The sequence below is a fragment of the Euleptes europaea genome, chromosome 5 (genome assembly GCF_029931775.1).
Source record: "Euleptes europaea isolate rEulEur1 chromosome 5, rEulEur1.hap1, whole genome shotgun sequence".
Taxonomy (NCBI): Eukaryota; Metazoa; Chordata; class Lepidosauria; order Squamata; family Sphaerodactylidae; genus Euleptes; species Euleptes europaea.
The window spans coordinates 47,438,361-47,459,032 of NC_079316.1; the positions used below are offsets into that span (position 1 = coordinate 47,438,361).

General features: G+C 44.2%; 1 protein-coding gene across 2 annotated transcripts in view; it reads left to right on the plus strand.

Annotated features, from left to right (window-relative positions):
* The window catches only part of TRPM2 (transient receptor potential cation channel subfamily M member 2), a 48,067-nt gene that overhangs the window by 1,500 nt on the left and 25,895 nt on the right, over positions 1–20,672 (plus strand). The window contains exons 2-13 of one of the 2 annotated variants that reach the window (XM_056849315.1): positions 2,339–2,576; positions 2,798–2,883; positions 3,892–4,060; positions 4,996–5,176; positions 5,295–5,461; positions 8,137–8,317; positions 8,866–8,927; positions 10,180–10,380; positions 12,377–12,479; positions 15,042–15,163; positions 16,523–16,873; positions 18,288–18,425. In XM_056849315.1, the coding sequence (XP_056705293.1) occupies positions 2,376–2,576; positions 2,798–2,883; positions 3,892–4,060; positions 4,996–5,176; positions 5,295–5,461; positions 8,137–8,317; positions 8,866–8,927; positions 10,180–10,380; positions 12,377–12,479; positions 15,042–15,163; positions 16,523–16,873; positions 18,288–18,425 (1,962 nt within the window). In that variant the 5' untranslated portion in view covers positions 2,339–2,375. Of the gene's footprint in view, positions 1–2,338; positions 2,577–2,797; positions 2,884–3,891; positions 4,061–4,995; positions 5,177–5,294; positions 5,462–8,136; positions 8,318–8,865; positions 8,928–10,179; positions 10,381–12,376; positions 12,480–15,041; positions 15,164–16,522; positions 16,874–18,287; positions 18,426–20,672 lie in introns of those variants that run through there. The other variant, XR_008933324.1, reaches the window with a different exon arrangement.

Sequence of the window (20,672 nt, forward strand, 5' to 3'; positions counted from 1 at the left end):
AGTCAGAACATAGGTGCATTAAACTCACTATTGTCTACTCTGATTGGCAGCAGCTCTGTAGGATCTCAGGTGGAAAAAGGTCTTTCCTTTCTACATAAGTTTCCTTAGCTGGAGATGCTATGGATTGAACATGGGACTATCTGGATGTAAAGCAGATTCTCTAAACTTGAGCTACAGGCCTTCCTGCTTACAGGAATAATAAACAACATACAATTTAACTGCTGGTTAATATCAGTGTGGTAATATGTTGATTTATAAGAAGGAAGGCAGCATGGTATAGCTCAATCTTGTCAGATCTCAGAAGCTAAGCAGGGTCAGCCCTGGTTAGTACTTGGATGGGAGACCACCAAGGAATACCAGGGTTCCTATGCAGAGGAAGGCACTGGCAAACCACCTCTGTTAGCCTCTTGTCTTGAAAACCCCATAAGGGGTCGCCATGAGTCAGTTGCAACTTGCTGGCACTTTACACACACAATATATATATATGTATGGATTTGGGATAACTGGTTGCTTAATATTTTCCTTGGGGTGGGACATGATTTACTTGAAAGGTGGTTGAGATGTTAATGAGATGGTTTCTGAGAATGAGAGCAATTATACCAGGAAGGTCAGAGGTATGGTGGTGATGATGAGTCATTAGCCCTCCTCCACTTGTGTGAGGTGATTCCTTAGATGACATGGAAAAATAGTTGCTTCCCTCACATTTAAAAAAAATACCAATCCTTCCAGGTTTATGAGAGGAAGTGATGTCTTTTATTGTTGGACTAATGTCAGCTGAGAAGAAGAATGCCATTTGCGTTCTCTAGCATCTGCCCCCATTACTCTAGCAGTACCACCTCCAGCAGCACAATACCACCTTGACGTAACCCTGTCTATCCTAAGCAGATCCTAACCCTGTGCTATCCTGAGCAGAGTTACATCTTTCTAAGTTCACTGAAGTCAGTGGGCCTAGAAGGGTATAATTCTGCTTAGGATAGCACTGTAGGGGCAATGATCTTTCTCCGATCCAGCATTATCTTGGATATAGGGTTTTTTTTATTAGTGAGAAACTAAATTACTAAACAAAAAAAAACAAAAAAAGATTCAGCCTACTAACTGTAGCCAGAAATGTGCACATTTGAGATCAGTGCCAACAATCAGGGGATGATGTGATCCATTCAGCTTGGTATTTGAATAAATAATATTTTGCTCATTTGTTAACTCACCATCCAGAGTTTTTTGAATGCTTCACAACTAGCTGAAATAAGCTGAGGTAGGGGTGGCCTGAAGAGAGGCTGCTGTCTACAAGGAATGGACAGCAGCCTTAAATATCCCATTTAATTCAAATGGGCATAATATTTTCCAAGTGATCTTAAAACTGTAATAGTAAGACAAGACAAGCTGTCACTGCGTCTTTGGGAAGAGATGGAGATAGTGCTGGATCAGAGAAATCACCTTCATCAACGAATGTAGGCTATTGGACAAATGTTCTCAGAGCCTCTGGAAAGCTCTATTCATTACTTAAACCAGCACTGGTGATTAAATCATTGTAAACAAAATGGATTGGTAATTATAATACAGGTTGAGTATCCCTTAGCGAGACATCCAAAAACAGGAATGACCCGAAAACCAGACGTTTTGAGCCAACATGCAAGCATTACTCACAGGCCCTCAGCAGCATGCCAAGTCTCTCTCATCTTAGCTTTCTGATGGTTGAATGTACACAAAATTGTTAAAAAATATTGTTTAAAATTACATTCAGGCTATGTGTATGAAGTGTATATAAAACATATAAATTAATTTTCGTGGTTAGACTTGAGTCTCCTTGCCAAGATATCTCATTATGTATATGCAAATATTCCAAAATATGGAAAGATCTGAAATACTTCTGGTCCCAAGCATTCCGGATAAGCGATACTCAACCTGTATTGTAGCTTGGGAGATTCAAAACTTTCTGGATCATATGTTTAGAAGTTTGCCTGCTACTAATAACTTTCTGTGTGGTTATAGAATGGTCAAGACTTGAACTGAAGAAAGTTTATGGACCCCATTCTAAAGCAGATGAGGGCTGCCTAGTTTTCTTAGATCCATTTCTATTATTTCTATCTATCTAGGTTTCTGTACCCATCTGGATTTTCTCACAATCAGGTGGACTGGTTACAGAAAAACTCTGACTCAAGAACCTCTGAAATGGGGCTTCCTCATTCCTTCCTGATATATTTTATGCTGTGGCCAGATGAGGTTAGATTCATCCTGGACAATTTGTGACCCCAAGCCCCAACATGCAGGCAGTATGCTCCAGTTGTAATTGATATATTTTCCAACTTCAGCATGATGATTTCCTTGACTCCTCTTCTAGTTGCATTTGAGAAGCTTTGGTGACTGAACGAAGAAACATGGCCATGGCTGGACCTGGCAAGCGAATCAAGACACACACATCAGAACTGAATAAGGTCTGCCCTGAGGAAGGAGATGGTTACCCTGTGTATCCTAAGAGCTACTATGACCTTGATGTGGTCCCCAACCTCTGGCGGAGCAACAGCACCTTCAGCAAGAGCAAAAGGAGGGCTCACTTCACACCCAGCACCAATGAAAAGGCAAGTCCACTGGAAAGGAGACAGATGGTTTGTGGTAGAAGGATGGAGTGGTCTGTCGTGGAATGGAAACCAGAGATGCAGGTGGTAGGGGAAAGTAGTTTGCTTCTGCACCGTTAATGTTGTGATTTGTATTAATTATATAAATTTGCAAACAAAAAATGAGTATGTTATTTTGTTTCTCCTAGTAATGATTTCTATTCTGTTCACTGTTCCCACTGCAGGAAAATCTTAGCTCATGGATCCCTGAAAACATTCGGAAAAAGGAATGTGTTTATTTTATTGAGAGTTCCCAGATGTCAGATTCTGGGTAAGGAAGCTACTTTAATTATTTCTTCTAAAACAGTTCTTTTTTTCCTGCTTCTTGCCAAGTGCATGGAGGTGTGATCACAAACTATCCCCACAATATCTCTCCACGTATTGGAGGATCATGAAGAAATAGTTATTATGAATGGATTTTTGGCATATATGCTGTGGGCAGCAAAGGCTGATTTTCTGGACTGTGATTCTGGAAAAGAACTACCACACCAATAAATGAGTTATCAAAAGATAAAGTAGGAGAGATTATGATAACAGAAAAAATATGAGATTAAATGATAATGGCTAAAAGACAAGGAGATGGGAGGGAAGGTGGCATGGTATGGCCTGATCCTCTCAGATCTCGGAAGCTAAGCAGGGTCAGTACTTGGAAGGGAGACCACCAAGGAAGACTCTGCAGAGGAAGGCAATGGCAAACTACCTCTGCTTCTCCCTTGCCTTGAAAGCCCCTTTTTGAAGTCGCCATAAGTCAGCTGCGACTTAACAGCACTTTACACACACACACACAAGGAGATGACTTTTTAAAAACTGGCCTTTGCATATAATATTAAAAGAAAATGGCATTCAAAATGCAAGTAAGCCAAACAAGTGCAAATGAAAGAGTTAAGCAAGAGTTTAAAGTGTTTTTGATTGAAATCGATGGGATACTAGTGCTCATCTTTGGATGGGACAAGCTGCAGTTGATGGCATTTTGTGTTATTTAACCTGCAACACATTCACTGGTTAGAAGGTGGGATATCTCTGACTGCAGTTTTCACAAGATTACTTTGCCTAAAAGTGCAAAGTGGTTAAAGGCCCAGAAGCTGCATCCTGTGTGCAGTTTGACGACTGTAGCAGAGCCAGTGTTTAGGGTTTGTGGGATGGCTGTGAGTGCTTGTAATGGGACTGTTTTGGTGCAGAAAAGGCATCCAGCTTTCTCAATAGTTTTTCTGTGGATACGGCAGCCTGTCCTGGCAAGGCTTTCAACAATTTCTGAGATGCTGATGGTGTTTTCTTACAGGAAGATAGTGTGTGAGTGTGGCTATCTTAGGGAACAGCATTCAGAGGAGGCTATGAAACCTGCCATATTCCAGGGAAAAGAATGGGACCCCAGAAGACATGTTCAAGAAGTACCAACAGATGCTTTTGGGGACCTCTTTTTCACAGGCTTGGGTCAAAAAGTAGCAAAGGTAAGTTAGCACATGACTATCATACAGGGGGCTGCGATTTATTGCATGAACATGGTGGGCCTCATTCACAGCTATTGGCAGTTGAAGGTTTTCCAATAAGTCTCAGAAGGTAAGAAGGAATCATTAATTGAATAGTAAGTGCAGGAGATCAATGAATCCATCAATTAAGTCCTTTTATTGTATATCTAGCCTGCAAGGTCAAAAATTAACCTCCGCTCCTGTTTTATGTAGGGTTGCCAGCTCTGGGTTGGGAAATACCTGGATATTTTGGAGGCGGAGCTTGAGGAGGGTGGGGTTTGGAAAGGGGAGGGACTTCATAGAGTCCAATTGCCAAAGCGGCCATTTTCTCCAGGTGAACTGATCTCTATCGGCTGGAGATCAGTTGTAATAGCGGGAGATCTCCAGCCACCACCTGGAGATTGGCAACCCTAGTTTTATGGCCTCATAAGGTACTGTAGCCACATTGGAGTATTCTCTGGGGCTGACTTATAAGGACCAAGGCCAAGGTAGCAAGATGATTAGTTCTCCCCATGGATTTTTTCAATTGAAAGCAACTGTCAGGGAAACAGGCTCTCACAAGCCCTTGTTTGCCAGATTTGGGGTATGGAGGGCACGTAACCATCCCAGGTTTCCTACCCAGTGAGCCTTCCCCCTTCTCCACACTCCTGGTAACTTCTCCTTTATTCTGGTACCACCAACAGCAGCTAGTCAGTTTCAAGGGCCTGATCCACCAGAGACTAGCTCCTAGGCACCTTGTATGTATGAGCCTCTGAGTTCAGTGGAAGACAGGTAGCACATAAATGTAATAATAAAGGTTGCACTCTGGTGTATTCAACGCCTTGATAGTGAATGGAATTGTTATGAGCCTGGATATTGTTGCATAATGACTAAGCCTAGGGAATGCATCCCTTATATGCTTCATTTTCGATTTGCAGTTTGTGCGTGTGTCCTCTGACACACCCCCAAGAGTCATCTACCAGCTAATGACACAACACTGGGGACTCGATGTACCAAATCTCTTAATATCTGTGACAGGAGGAGCTAAAAACTTCAACATGAAGCCGAGACTGAAGAACATTTTCAGGAGGGGGCTTGTCAAAGTGGCACAGACAACAGGTAAAGTGGCTTCCTGGTCCAAACGCAACAGGCACGGGCCTGGGCATGTATCCGCCCGCAGCAAACGCAAGAGAAATGTGGCAGCAGAGCCAGTCCATTCCTATTATTTGTTCCACAGGTGCCTGGATCATCAGTGGTGGCTCTCATGCTGGCGTTATGAAACAAGTTGGGGAAGCCGTGCGGGACTTCAGCGTGAGCAGTAGCTACAAGGAAGGTGAGATTGTCACCATTGGCGTTGCCACGTGGGGGACCGTGCACAACCGCAACAGCCTCATCTGCCCCACGGTGAGTCGAAAGACCTTTACTGGCAGTTGGCATCATACCTCCATTTCATTTTTAGACGTACTTACTTTTTGCACCAGTTGTAACACCATTGCAATCAAACCATACAGGAATCCCACCGACACAGGAGGGGGTTTACATATTCTCCCCTACAGCCAATACTTACGCTTGAAGCGCAACTCTTCCACTTCTGAAGATTTTGCAACAGCAGCACAACTTCTAACACAGAATCTTCATTCCAGATCTTACCCTGAGCCTGTTCTCAGGGGAGCTTACCAGAGAGCAATGTCTCTTGATCGTTCTAAGCTTTTGTCTCCGAAATCTGATCCACAAACTTCCAAGAGACTGACAGCTTCTTTCACCTATACACATCTCTCTTATGATATCAAAAAGATTATTCAGAGGCATTGGCATGTCATCAATCACCTACCGGGCTGTGATTCTCCTCCTATTTTAGGCTTAAGAAAAACCTCTGCTCTGAGGGGTCATCTTATTAAAACCGACGTGTTACCCAGGAAATCTAAGATCACTGCACATGGTCATTTTAAATGCAATGGGTGATCCGCCTGCCCGTACAGCCTACCTGTGAAGCAAGTCACTGCTGATGGTGGTAAATTTGTTTACACTCTTAAACAGTTTTCTAACTGTGCATCAGCCTGCGTCGTTTATGCCCTTCTGTGTTCTTGCCCAGTTCCAAAAATGTACATTGGCTGTACCTTACGCCAAGTACGCTTACACATTGGTGAACATCGTGCAAGGGTAAGGGCTCGAACTCAGGACGCACCAATTGTCCGCCATTTTGTCTCTCATGGTCATAGTGACCACGATCTCAAATTCTTTGTTCTTTGGCAATACCAGCCTAAAGCATACCAGGCACAAGATGTTAAGAAGATTCTCAATTGCCAGGAGAGACGCTTCATTTTTCTTTTTAAAACATTAGCACCTAGTGGCTTAAATACAGAATTTGACCTCTCTTGTTTTTTGTAACGTGGTCACTTTAATCAGTTGGATCCTTTTGAGAAATTTTTCTCACAGCTGTGTGTATTTAAGTTTGTCCCTGCATTCCTGTTCTCACTTCAAAGAATACTGATTTCTGAATGGGTTGATTACTCTTTCTAGATCCCTTTCATATGGGGTAAGACTTCCTTTTTAGTATGGAGAGTTGTTCAATCTTTGACTCATTTTTAATATTAGCCTTATTGATTAGCTTCATTGTACCATAGAAAAAATTGTTCCCATGAATTTCCTTTTGAAGATTCTTTGGACTTTTTGAAAAGCAGTGGTAAGCAGTCTTATTTTTGAAATTGCATTCATGTTGTTACAAATGTATTCTCAACACTCTTAAGCTGTCACTGTAGCCATTTTGATGAGCCTTATTATTATTATGATTATCATTATTTCTAGAAGCCATTATTATTGGTCTCTTTAAACAGCGTTGTGGTCGCCAAGATGAGGAAGGATTGGATTCCGAAACGCATACTTGTGATAGACCCACCTTGGACCTTTCTTCGTCTCTTCGTGATTTTTCATGGACTATAATTCTTGAGTATACATGAGCCTTTGTTAAGGCCACAGAAATAATTCTTGAATTTATGTTGTTCATGTTTTGTTGTTAAAAGCAATCTGTATATATACATTTTTTGTTATTTCAGACCCAGTGAGGTTTCTGTGTGGCTTTCAACACAGTGTTTATGAATATATGTTATGTTTTGGATTTTCCAAAAAATAGATTTATTATTTTCTATAATATTGTTTTCTTTTCCAGTTGGTATATTTCACATTATATTATCTTTGAAGCCACGTGCTGCCATTTATTATAGTTTCTACTATTTCTAGCATAGGTATTTTCAACCTCCAGGTGGTAGCTGGAGATCTCCTGCTATTACAACTGATCTCCAGCCGATAGAGATCACTTCACTTGGAGAAAATGGCCACTTTGGCAACTGGACTCAATGGCATTGAAGTCCCTCCCCTCCCCTAACCCCGCCCACCCCAGGCTCCACCCCAAAAACCTCCCGCTGGTGCAAAGAGGGACCTGGCAACCCTATTAGCAGTGCATTCCAGGCTGAAGTGCCCGCAGCTTTTTTTCAGTTTTGCACGCTGAACCATCATTCAGGAAGGCGCATACCTACTTCGCATTTCTTAAGATCCCCTTTAATGTGACCTTTTGTGTTTGCTCCGCCCTCGCCAGGAAGAATCCCCTCAAAGAAGCATGCAAAATTCACAACCGCGCGTGAGCTATGCGAACGCTAATGGAAGGTTGCTAATGGAAGAAACAAAGGAGCAGGCGAGTGGGGTGTGTGTGGAATTTCTCCTTTTGCATTGGACCGTGAATAAGCATTTTAAAGGTCGCATTTTAAAAAAACAGCTTTGAGCAAGCATCAAAATTGACCCTGCATAAATGGCCTGTGGAAAATTGACAGGTTCTTATGTTTTTCCCCTGGGGAGCAGTGGTCAGAGCAGCATGGAAATAGTGATGGGGGGAGTTTAAAAATACCTCTTCTGCCCCCACCAGGCTCTCTCGATATACCACAGCCTCAGCATCTACAATTTGTAAAAGAAACAAAGTCCTTGAAAATGACCACAGAACTTCGAATAACATGTAATTCCACCCTAAGGGTGAGAGGTCGAAGAATTACTGTCGGTTTGTCTATTTGTTGCTTGTTTTTATTTTGCAGGGCAGTTTCCCAGCGGAATACATGCTGGATGAGGAGAGCCAAGGCAACCTCTCTTGCCTGGACAGCAATCACTCACACTTCATCCTGGTGGATGATGGGACACATGGGAAATACGGCATGGAGATCCCCCTGAGGACCAAACTTGAGAAGTTTGTTTCAGAGCAAACAAAGGTGAAAGAAGGTAGGGTGGCATCCTGTTGCAGAGGGGGGAAAGTCTGGAGCCACAACTGTAATTAATATTGAAATATCACCTGATTCTTCCAGCCTTAGAAGTGGGATGGGGAATATTACGGTCATTTTTATCAGCTGGACTGTAGGGCTCATGTTGTCCAATGAAGTACTGAGACCATTGTCAATATCAGTGCACTTATTGTCTATGTGTTTATTACTTTAAAGTATTTTACAAATGTATAGACCTCACCTGTCAGCCTGTGATTTCTAGCTGGTGTTGTGTTCTGACAAAAGGACTTAAATCTGGGATCGGTGAGCAATATCCTTATCCTAGGGCATTATTGTCGTTGCTGGTGACTGAGAAGAAGACAAGCGGTTTCTTCAGATTTAGACTGTTTTCTGCAGTGTCTTCCTCATGGTTCTGCATTCCGAAGGCTCCTGAAAGAGTGCTTCTGATACCAAATTATTTAATGACCCTGTGACAGCGGGCACCAGCAGGAAGGGAAGAAAGATGGATTATACGCATGTGGAAATGACTGAACCTTTATTTCCTCACAGGAGTTGCCATTAAGATACCAATTGTTTGTGTAGTCCTGGAGGGTGGCCCTGGGACTCTTGACGTAAGTACTTCACTGGGCACAAGAGCAGCTCATTTTTGAAAAGAAAATGTTATATAGGAGAATGTTCTCATTTTAAACACCTATTCAAACCACTCCAGACCGTAGTTACATAATGACTCTGTTGGGCATCTATTGGCTGAAACCAGCTTTTTGGTATTTGTGCGCAAGAGCTGATGCGTCAGGAGGAGGGATAGGTGTCATAAGTACAGCCTTCTCTTCAAAGTGTTTTGACCTGCATGTTCCCTATCTCAAAAAAGGCAAACAAATTCTCTGTGGTAAGAGATAGTGAGGCCACATGCTTTAGCAAGTGTACCCTGGACATATGTTCTCATGTGGTGGTTTGGGAGGAACATAGCAGGGAAAGAATTAAAAAGTATTGGTTCTTGTAGGTTATCCGGGCTGTGTAACCGTGGTCTTGGTATTTTCTTTCCTGACGTTTCGCCATGCCTTCCACAGCTGTTGGCGAAACGTCAGGAAAGAAAATACCAAGACTACGGTTACACAGCCCGGATAACCTACAAGAACCAATGAACTCTGACTGTGAAAGCCTTCAACAATTAAAAAGTATGTTCCTCAAACCGTCTGAAGTTTTGTAGTCCAGAATGCAACTGCTTCAACACACTACTGAGCACTGTTAAAGAAGAAAGGGGATCTGATGCCTTTAATGGAGTTTATCAGGAGGTGGCAATGGAAACAGCAGCTATACTATGCAGGTGCATAGCTGGATAACATCTGGGTGTCGTTACCTCCACCCAAGCTACTGAGCAGCCATGAGCTGGTATGGTTCTGCAGGGTCAGCCTCAGTCACCGCCTCATGATGGCCTCCAGTAAAGGCATCAAACTCCCTTCTCCTTGAGTGGCTGTAGCTGGAGCCTTCCTAGAGAACCACCACACAAGCCACCCTTGCCTGCTCCAAAGCTGCTCAGAACCAGTCTATTGAAGTAGCAGGATTCTGGATTACAGAACTTTCAGACGATTTGAGGAACATAATTTTTTAATTCTTTCCCACATACATGATGTCGTGGGGAGGGTTGCGCTAACCCTTTCACATGTACTATATGGAGAAAGTATTTCACATGGGAGATCATTCATAAAGATGAACCCTTATCCGCACTCTGAAGTGGCAGAGTTCATACTTCTGACCTTGCAGTCTACCGCCTCATTCTGTAGATTGGCTCTGAAGTCAGCAGCAATATGACAGTGGACATTTGTAAGTACTGGGATTGTGACATCAGACTCTCCTGTTCTACAGACCATCTACAATGCAATCACCAACGGCACCCCTTGTGTGATTGTGGAAGGCTCGGGGCGTGTGGCTGATGTGATTGCGCAAGTGGCTAACTTGCCCAACTCCAAAATAAGCATCAAGCTGATACAGAAGGAACTAACTATATTCTTCAAGGACTGCTATGAGGAGTTCACTGAAAGTAAGATTGTGGAGTGGACCAAAAAGGTAAGGCTGAAACATACTCCCTGTGCGAATGTTGAAATGTTACAGGTTTTCGTTGGGGAAGTTCTATCCAGGGTTAAGGATATGCTGCTGGAGAACCTGTTTCTGAACCTGGCAATTACATGTCAGTGAGAAATATGTATTACTTCTGTTGTGTATGTATATAGTTGGGGAGTAAGCAAGGGAGACTTAGGAGCTTGAGTTCTGCACGAAGGATCCTAAACCCTGCTCACCCTATTGGTCAAGCAAACGGACCCCATTGGCTCTAAGCCAATATGTACCATTGGTCACCAGGAGGTTATGTCCCCCTATCACGGATTAAGGGGGGAGTGGCCGCAGGCGGCCAAGGGGGCATATAAACAGGGGTTGCTCATTGTGTTAACCAGTTCTGTTCCTGTAATCAATAAACGCGGTTGTTGTTTGAACTCCGTCTCCGAGCTCGTGAATCCTTCCCACGTGGACTTAACAACTTCGGTTCCCCAGTGTGCACTTATAAAATGGTCACTGCCCTTCCACATTCCCTGAGGAAGCCTTTGCACAGAGTATATGCCTGTGACTTGGCGGCCATATAAGAGAAACCTTCACAGCAGTGGGGCTTCAACCCATGGGTCAGGACCTCAGGTGAGTCACAGGGCCCTTCCCACTAGCTCTTGAGTCTCCCCGCCCAGGGCCATCTTAATGGCATTATAGGCCCCCAGGCAAAGCAGTGCGCTGTGGCCCCTACCTACACAACCACTCACAGGAATGAAAATATCAATGGTCGGTAAAATTAAAGATATATTTATTGGTGCTTCCAACAAAATCAGTGTTTAGTAAAAACACATGCTAAATATGCATTTTCAAATAACAAATATTTATAGTTTAGTATAGTATTTATTTATTCATTGACAGCAAGTCACAACATACATAGATTAGCATGGGGCCCCTATGCTCATGGGGCCCCCGGGCAACTGGCTATTGTAAAGCATATGGAGAAGCTTTGAACTCTTAATGTTCTTTTGTTATTTAGATATATTTATATTCCACTTTTCCTCTCCAGTGGGGTTCCAGAGTGGATTACAAATTGTTCTCCCCTCCTTCATTTTATCCGCACAAAAACAACCGTGTGAGGTAGGTTAGACTGAGTGTGTGTGACTTGCCCAAGGCCACCCAGCAAGCTTCCATTGCAGAGTGGGGATTCGAACCTGGGTCTTCCAGCTCCTAGTCTAACACTCTAACCATCACACCATGCTGGATCTCTTATATAAGCACTAAGTATCATGGTCTCAAGGAGTCTACTGGGGTTAGAAAATTTACTAGGTATGAAAACAGAAAGTCTCTATCCCCATTCCCTACTGAAACTAAACGTGGATACATACAATTGAAGAAGAGTTGGTTTTTATATGCCAACTTTCTCTACCAGTTAAGGGAGACTCAAACCGGCTTACAATCACCTTCCCTTTCCTTCCCCACAACAGACACCCTGTGAGGTAGGTGGGGCTGAGAGAGCTCTTACAGAGCTGTAACTTGCCCAAGGTCACCCAGCTGGCTTCGTGTGCAGGAGTGGGGAAACAAATCCAGTTCACCAGATTAGCCTCCGCCGCTCATGTGGAGGAGTGGGGAATCAAACCCAATTCTCCAGATCAGACTCCACTGCTCCAAACCACCACCCTTAACCACTACACCACGCTTGCTCTCAACTGGAACGAAACACATTCTGCTGCTCTTTATCCCCACCTCCTTTCTCTTTCTTTGCTGTCTTATCAAAAATTTTGGGTAGTAAGCTGTTTGGATCAGGGACCAGTTTGGTCTTTGTAAATCTCCACCTACATTGTTTGCATTGTACACATTAGAAATAATACTAATTATGAAAATCAAATCCAGAGACTCTGGAGGTCAGTATATCTCTGGGAAAACCGAGAGCCAGTGATCCTAAATTCATGGCAAGTGCAGTAAAAGCTTCATAGGGAGGAGAATTCATTACTGAACGTGGTTATTGCAGCTGCACATGTTCTTGCAGATCCAAGATATTGTGCGCAACAGGCAACTCCTGACCATTTTCAGGGAAGGCAAAGATGGGCAGCAGGACGTTGATGTGGCCATTCTGCAAGCAATGCTCAAAGGTGAGCAGTGACTATAGCCGAGCTGCTGCTGAAGTTGTCTGCGAGCATACAGATGTGCACATATTTTGGACATGCAGACATTCGTCTCCTTTAGATCTGAGGAGAGATTTGTTTTTTTTCTGACTGGGAACAGAAGCTGGATTTGCCCAGTCTTCATTGGTCCTTGTATTTATTACAAAGCCACCACCTGCACATCTCCAAAATGTTAAAAAGAAAAAATGAAAGAGCCAAGCAAAAGCGTCAAATATTGGAGTATACAATTATGCCAAGCTCTTGAAAAAAACAAACTCCCCAAACAATGTGGACAGTTGCCGGAAACATGGGGGGGCAGTGGGGGGGTCTTTGTTGAAGCTGCTTTGGGACTCTATGGCATTATACCCCATCGAAGTCCCTCCCCTCCCCAATCCCTGCCCTCCTCAGGCTCCACTCCCAAAATCTCCAAGTATTTTCTCAACACAAAGCTGGCAACCCTAAAGGTCAAGCTAGATATGACACAGAAGACCTGTGACCAGGATATTCTGCAAGCTGGATTGGTTGTTTATGTAGTTGTGGGGTCTGCTCTGAAGACTGGAAAGCAGCATTGGAATAGGAGTGTTTTAAAGGCTTCCTCCCTTATCCTTTCCCTGATTTAGTCTCCTGCTGTTTGTTCTATGGGGAAAAACAGATAAAGAATGCAGATTAAGCACTGTCCCCAACCAAAACTGCTTCCCTGGTCTTCAGGGTGTTGGATCAGACCATGTTGGATCAGACCAGTGTTCCATCTAGTCCACATTCTGTTTCATTCATTGGCCAGTCAGATGGCCACAGAAGTCCTACAAACTGGGCATGGTGGCCAAAGCCTCATCCAGTTGTTAACTCCCCCTGCACTGTTACGCAGAAAGTTGCTGCCACTCATTATGTGCCACTCACATTCCATTTTGTCATCATGGCAAATTATGGGCCTCTGCGCCATGAATTTGTATAATCCCCTTTAGAAGACAAAAGTACTTCCTGTAGTACTGTTAATTAGTAATAAAAAACTTGAAAGTAATTCTGCTCACAGATCTCCCACTCGTCTAGTTCTTCTCTGAAACTACATCCTCGTGGTCCCTCATGGGACATTGCCTGTTCCCCTTGTCATTGGGCTAGAATGTGGGCCAGTGCTTCAGGATATAGAATAGGGTGCTGCAGAGCTATTTACATGTGAAAGCTTACACATTTCCCTCCTATGTGCACCCCAAAATGGGGCAAATAACTCATGGAGGATTGGGTTATCCATGGCTACTAGTTAGGGTTGCCAGGTCCCTCTTCGCCACCAGCTGGAGGTTTTTGGGGCGGAGCCTGAGGAGGGTGGGGTTTGGAGAGGGGAGGGACTTTAATGCCATAGAGTCCAATTGCCAAAGCGGCCATTTTCTCCAGGGGAACTGATCTCTATTGGCTGGAGATCAGTTGTAATAGCAGGAGGTTGACAACCATACTACTAGTCAAAATGAATACTAGTCATGATGCATACCTCTTCTCTCTAGTATCAGAGGCGCCTATTATATTAGGTGCTGTGGCACACAGGCAAGATGCTGCTGCAGTGGTCTTGTTTGCGGGCTTCCTTGCAACTGGCATGTGCAATTGTGCAGGACCATTGCAAGGATTCATGGGAAACTGCGTTTTCAAGCAGGCAGCCATTACTGACTGTGAAAAGTAAGTAATTTTAAAATTCTCCCAGAGGGGCATTTTTTTGAGGTAGAGTAATCAAAGTTTAGGGCAGGGGGTCCAATTTTATGGGGTCCCAAAGGGGTAGCCCCCATTCCCCATAGAAAAACATTGTAAACTTTACCATGCATGGAGGAGGGGGCAACCCCTTCTGGATCCCATAAAATCAGACTCTTGACCCAATCTTCACCAAACTTTGGGGTTCATGCAAGGAGAATCCCTGGAAGCTACCAGGAAAATTTGGGAACTCAACCTCCAAAAATGCCCCCACAGGAGCTTTGAAAAAAATCCCCATAGACTATAACGGACCCGATTTTTTCTGTAAACCCAGAAATAAGCCAAATACTGATATTTACCAGTATGGGTATTTGGCTTATTCTGGGTTTACTGGGGAAAAAAGGCCCTATAAACCCAAACCCAAAATTTACCAGTTTTTTATTTTTTTTGCCTGACCCTAGTCCCAGGTTTGATCTCCAGTATCTCCAGTTCATGAGACGACAAGAGTCACTGGAAAAGACAGTCATGCTAGGAAAAGTTGAGGGCAGCAGGAAAAGAGGAAGACCCAACAAGAGATGGATTGACTCAATAAAGGAAGCCACAGCCTTCAATTTGCAAGATCTGAGCAAGGCTGTCAAAGATAGGACATTTTGGAGGACTTTCATTCATAGGGTCGCCATGAGTCGGAAGCGACTTGACGGCACTTAACACACACACACACACATCTCCAGTTAAAAAACGATCAGGTAATAGGTGGCGTGAAAGCCCTCTACCTGGAAGAGCCAATGCCAGTCTGAGTAGGCAATACCAACCTTGATGAACCAATGGTCAAGACTCAGTATAAGACCGCTTCAGGTGTCCTTTATGTCTCTGTTGCAGCCTCCCGATACCGTGATAATTTTGGCCATGAGAACTGGGATCACCAGCTGAGGCTTGCAGTAGCATGGAACAGGGTGGACATTGCCCGGAGTGAAATCTTCACCGATGATCATGAGTGGAAGGTAGGCCGTTCTTTGGTGACATGTTGGCAAAGATTGTGCCCTGTTTCTGTCCATATGGGTTGGGGCAGAGTCCAGAAGTACCAGCCTTGGCTTGAGTGCAAGGGTGCCTCGTGATTTGTGGAGGCAAGGAGGTGGGCAAAATATATTGACATAGTAGCCCTCTCCCTGTTTTCTGAGGTCCCACTGTGGTTCATGGGGAATAGAGAACACCCATAATGCATCGCTTCACTCTTTGCAGGTCTTGGAATGTTTCTGACGGGCCTCCTTTATATGATTTGGGAACAGGATTTGTGCAGAGAAGTTTTGGAAAGAAAAGGTCTGAAGGAGCTTTCACTCAACTGAAGCTTTTTCAGTCTCATGGTGTCACCTTTATGTGCTGTACAGACTGAAGAGGTTATGTCAACCCCTTCAGATTGCTGAGGTCATCCCCGCAAAGAATGAATGTTGGCCTTTGTGGAAAAGAAAAGGAAGCAAAGTTATTCTCTCCTCAACAAAAGGTTCTGGGAAATAAGGGTAGAGTGGGTGGACCAGGTGATTTGCTCACTCTTCTCTCATCAATTCTGTTCCCATGTTATTGTCTGCAAGTAGCCTTGCTTCCAGCAGCAAATGCTTTCACATTTCTAAAGGTTTCAGAAATAGTGACATCACTTGTTTGTCCCCTATTGTTGCAGTAAAGGCAGGGTTGTTTTTTGGTTTTGGCTTGCTAAAGAACGGGGCTCTGCACTTACTAAACATTAACCTTGGCCGTTCATACCTGTGTCATGTGTGATTTGTCTTCTTGGACAATAGGGCAACCTCTAGTTTCTTTGTTGAAACAGAAGGCAGTGTCTCCATATGGGATGGGACCGGGGTTTCTAGCTCGACAGATATTAGCTTGGATCCATGCTAGCATTTCCGCAGGTGCAATGTGCTCCTGTGGAATGCAGATATTCCCACCTTGCCTCTCCCGTGGCAGCAGGATATGCATCCCAAAACCCTGCTCCTGTGAATCATCTCTTGAGAGGGAGGAGGTGGTTAAATATTTGTCCATGGGAAACGCTAATGTGTTTGCTTTCTTGGAGCTGGCTGCTGTTTTTCTCCTTTCGATGAGGTTTACAAGTAGGCACAGAAGAGATGATCTTGTGATCGCCGGTCCCTTCCCATTAGCTGTCTTCTGCCTGCTTACTTTGGTTTCATGACTAAGCTACAGATGCTGCCATTACCAGAGGTGGCTCCAAGTTCCTGCCTGCTTCCTCCTCCCTGCCTTTGGAATGCCTTTCCTTACACCCTCTCCCTGTTTCCGTGTCGCGGGAGAACCAACCTGGGCCTGAGCCCACTGTCGTAACCCTGTCTTCTGCTGGCTGTTTTCCTGCCCTACAGCCCTGTGATCTGCACCCAATGATGGCAGCTGCCCTCATAGCCAACAAGCCAGAATTTGTGAAGTTGTTTCTGGAGCAAGGTGTGCGCCTGAAGGAGTTTGTTACCTGGGATACCCTCAACTACCTCTATGACAATTTGGTGGCCTCCAGCGTCTTCCATGGGAAGCTGCAGAAGGTGCTGCTGGAAGAGAAGGAGCGCTCGGCCTTCTCCAGAGTGCCCAGGGTCCAGCTGCACCACGTGTCCCAGGTGCTAAGGGAGCTGTTGGGGGACTTCACACAGCCGCTGTACCCCAAGCCGAAGAACACCGAGCGACATCGTCTCTCCATCGCCGTGCCTCATATCAAGCTCAATGTACTCTATTTCTGCAATGTTGTTAACCCCTTGGAACTCTTATAGCCCCCTAGCTTTACAGTAGGACCTCTCAACTCTTTCCACCACAGGGCTTCCTTATCCATACCTGGGCTGCCCATTCTTCCCTCCTCTCGTAATAGTGGCCCCTGCGCAATATACCAGAGATACATGTGCTTCAGCCCAGCACCAATCCTTGCTAAGCTCATAATATAAACAGGTCTTAACTTATGTCACTGTTTCCTGCTGCCATGTTGCAGAGGCAGCCGAGGCTGAGAGGAGACAGACCCAATTATTGGGGATTTTTTTTTCTTTTGGCTTTCAGGAACTTCAGACTATAATGTTTAGAACCCTTCTTTGGCGTTCCACTTTGATCCACATCTCCAATTTTGGTCTTTGATCTCTGTATCCCAAACCCTTTCCCACAAGGGCTAAAAGCCAGCTGCAGCTGATATACCCCCAAATCCCTCTGTGCTCTCCTGGCTCCCCTGCTATCCCAGGAGATAGTGCTGGAGAAGGCCAGGTGAGATGAGGGGGAAAGGAACCAGTGACTCCTACACCAGGGACATTAGTGTTGTCTTCTCCTTTTTTTTCTTCTTCTAGTGGCCAAAGCTGACTAGTGACTCCCTTCTGAGGCTGCTTCCACACCGTCACAATGGTCCGTGTTGCTCTTATTGCCTCTGTGAAAACAGAGGCGTTCGCAAAAACAACAGAATATCCATACACTGTTTTTTGCAGCATTTTGTACCCCTCCACCCATGGCCACCATTCCTCCCCAGCATGCACCACTGGAGGGTTTTTTCATTTGTGTTTTTTTTTTAATGGTAATTGCTATATTGTTGTAACACTGTAGTGATATAGCACCATTTTTCTTACCTCGGTCCCCACAGCGGCCATTTCACCTCTCCACTGGAGGGCTTTTTCAGGCTGTTTAAAATAGGCATTAGCTATATTGCTATACTGTTATAACTGTTATAACATTAGAATGATCTATTACAACAATGTACTATTTTCCAGCTTCTTTTCTCTCCCCCTCCCTTTTTAATGTTAGTCTCTAGCCCTTATTGGTTGCAGATTTAGAATGGTTCATGTACTGGCTGCATCTCCTTATAGCCACAACCAAAAGGGATAGAGGCTTACGTTTAAATAATGATGGCTGGTAATTAGTATATTGTTACAATAGATTGTTATCATGTTATAGTGCTAAAGCCATTACCAATTTTTTAAGCTTGAAAAAGGTAGGGAAATGGCAGCTCTGGATAGCTAAGGAAAGGGAGGGGAAAACTGATGGAGAATCGTCTCTGTGTAGAAGCCGCCTTGATCATGGGCAGCCATGTTTCTGCCTTCTGCCTTTGACTGTGCCTTCAACTTTTTGTTGTGCTGCCTCCAGCTTTGACAAGGAAGTTCTTTTCTGTAGGTACAAGGGGTGAGTCTTCGATCCCTCTGCAAGCGTTCTGCTGGCCGCGTCGCATTCACCATGGATCCCGTGAGGGACTTACTCATTTGGGCAGTTGTCCAAAACCGCAGGGAGCTGGCTGAAATCATCTGGGCCCAGGTAAAGACTTCTTTTCCCAAGTTGTATCCAGATTGCACTGTACCCACCTCAAACGGTCTTGTGGGAGATCCTTCAGTTTAGGAAACATAGCCTTGTCATTGGTTCTGAGCGCTACCTCCAAGGCCAGCGAACTTCACTGACCCTGCTGGCAAGATCCCCCTAGTGAGGAGATAAGGGGGATACCTAGGGTTGCCAGCCTCCAGGTGGTATTCAATATAGTAAACTCAATTGTAGTTATGAGTAGTAGTCAAAGAACACATTTGTAGGCCAATATTAACACAATCTCTGTATTATAATATCAGTTAATATTTGTATTATAACATACTGTATATAGTAACCCAATTATACACTGTTATGTTACACTATTTGTATCATAATGCAGCAAGGCACAAGTGTAATATAGGTCAATGAGTATGTCCAGATAAAGTTAACAGAAAAATGTTTGTTTCTTTGTTCCTTGTTTGCAAAATTTCCTTTTTTCTTCATAAAATGATTGGTTATGTCCTTGTAAGTTGTAGGGTAGAACAGGATGCCGGTAACTAGCCTGTTTCAAGTTTTTTTTTCTTCAGCCACCCCAAAGGGACATAGAAACAAAGAAACAAAGACTTTTCTGTTGACTTTATTTGGACATACTCATTGACCTATATTACACTTGTGCCTTGCTGCATTATGATACAAATAGTGTAACATAACAGTGTATGATAATTGGGTTACTATATATAGTATGTTATACCATAATACAAATATTAACTGATGTTATAATACAGAGATTGAGTGTGTTAATATTAGCCTCCAGGTGGTGGCAGGAGATATCTCGCTATGACAACTGATCTCCAGGCAACAAAGATTAGTTCCCCTGGAGAAAATGGCTGCTTGGGCAATTGGACTTTATGGCATTGAAGGCCCTCCTCTCTCCAAACCCCACCCTCCTCAGGCTCTGCCCCAAAGATCTCCAGGTATTTCCCAACCAGGAGCTGGCAACCCTAGGGATACCCTTCACAGCTGGGATATTCTTGACAAAGAGGCTTTGGTTTCACTCTAGTCTCACTGAGGTGCTAAGCCTGTCTCTGGAGACTGCAAGTGAAGATGCACGTGATTTATTATTCCTCCCTTTTAAAAAATTCCACCATTTAAAAAGCTACTGTTTTTTAATTTCACAAAAATTTTATCCCCACCTTTCTGCCCTGACAAGGGCCACCAAGGCAGAAAATTAAAGCATACATGATAAAATCACATTTTAAAACTAAAAATCAACCCCCCAAAACACACACACATCATTAAAACAATTAAAAACAGCTAAAATATGTACGAACGCACAAAAAGCCAGCAATTAAAACATTGGTCAGGAAGGAGGGAGCACCAAATGAAACAAAAAAAGTCTTCTCCTGCTGGAGTAAGATGGCAACAGAAGGGGACAGATGCATCTCCCCTGGGAGAGTTCTAGAGTTCTGGTGCCACAACCAATAAGATCCTCTCCTGGATTATCACCTCCTTAATCTCAGAAGGCAGGGGCACCTGAAATAGGCCCTCCAAAGATGACCGCAGTGGCCGGGCATGTTCATAGGCGAGCAGGTAGTCCTGTTGGTCCCAAACCATATAGGACTTTGAAAGTCAAAACCAGCACCTTGAATTGTGCCTGGAAATAAATTGGGAGCCAGTGTAAATGGGCCAAGATTGGAGTGATATGGTCCCTAAGACCCACTCCAGTCAGCATCTTGGCTGCAGCATTCTGTACCAACTGAAGTTTCCAAACACTTCTCAAGGGCAGCCCCACACAGAGCACATTGCAGTATTCTAATCTGAATGCATGCATCACAGTGGCCAGAGCTTTTCTGCCCGGGAAAGGCTGCAGCCGACTAACTGGTTAAAGCTGGTAAAAGGCACTCCTGGCCACACTTTATCCAGCAGTAGGCCGGGATCCATGAGCCCCCCAGACTACAAGCCTGTTCCTTCAAGGGGAGTGCAACCCCATCCAGAATGGGTGACACCTTAAATCCTGGGTCAGACCTTCCAGCCACCAGTAGCACTTCCATCTTGTCAGAATTAAGTTTCAGTTTATTACCCCCCTTTTACTCCAAAACTGCATCCAGGCACAGGTTCAGGGTTTCTGCCACCTCCCTGGGATCAGCTGGAAGTACGAGATAGAGTGTCAGAATTAAGTGATGGAGTCCCCGTCTTTGGAGGTCTTTAAGCAGAGGTTGGATGGCCATCTGTCGGGAGCGCTTTGATTGTGGGATCCTGCATGGT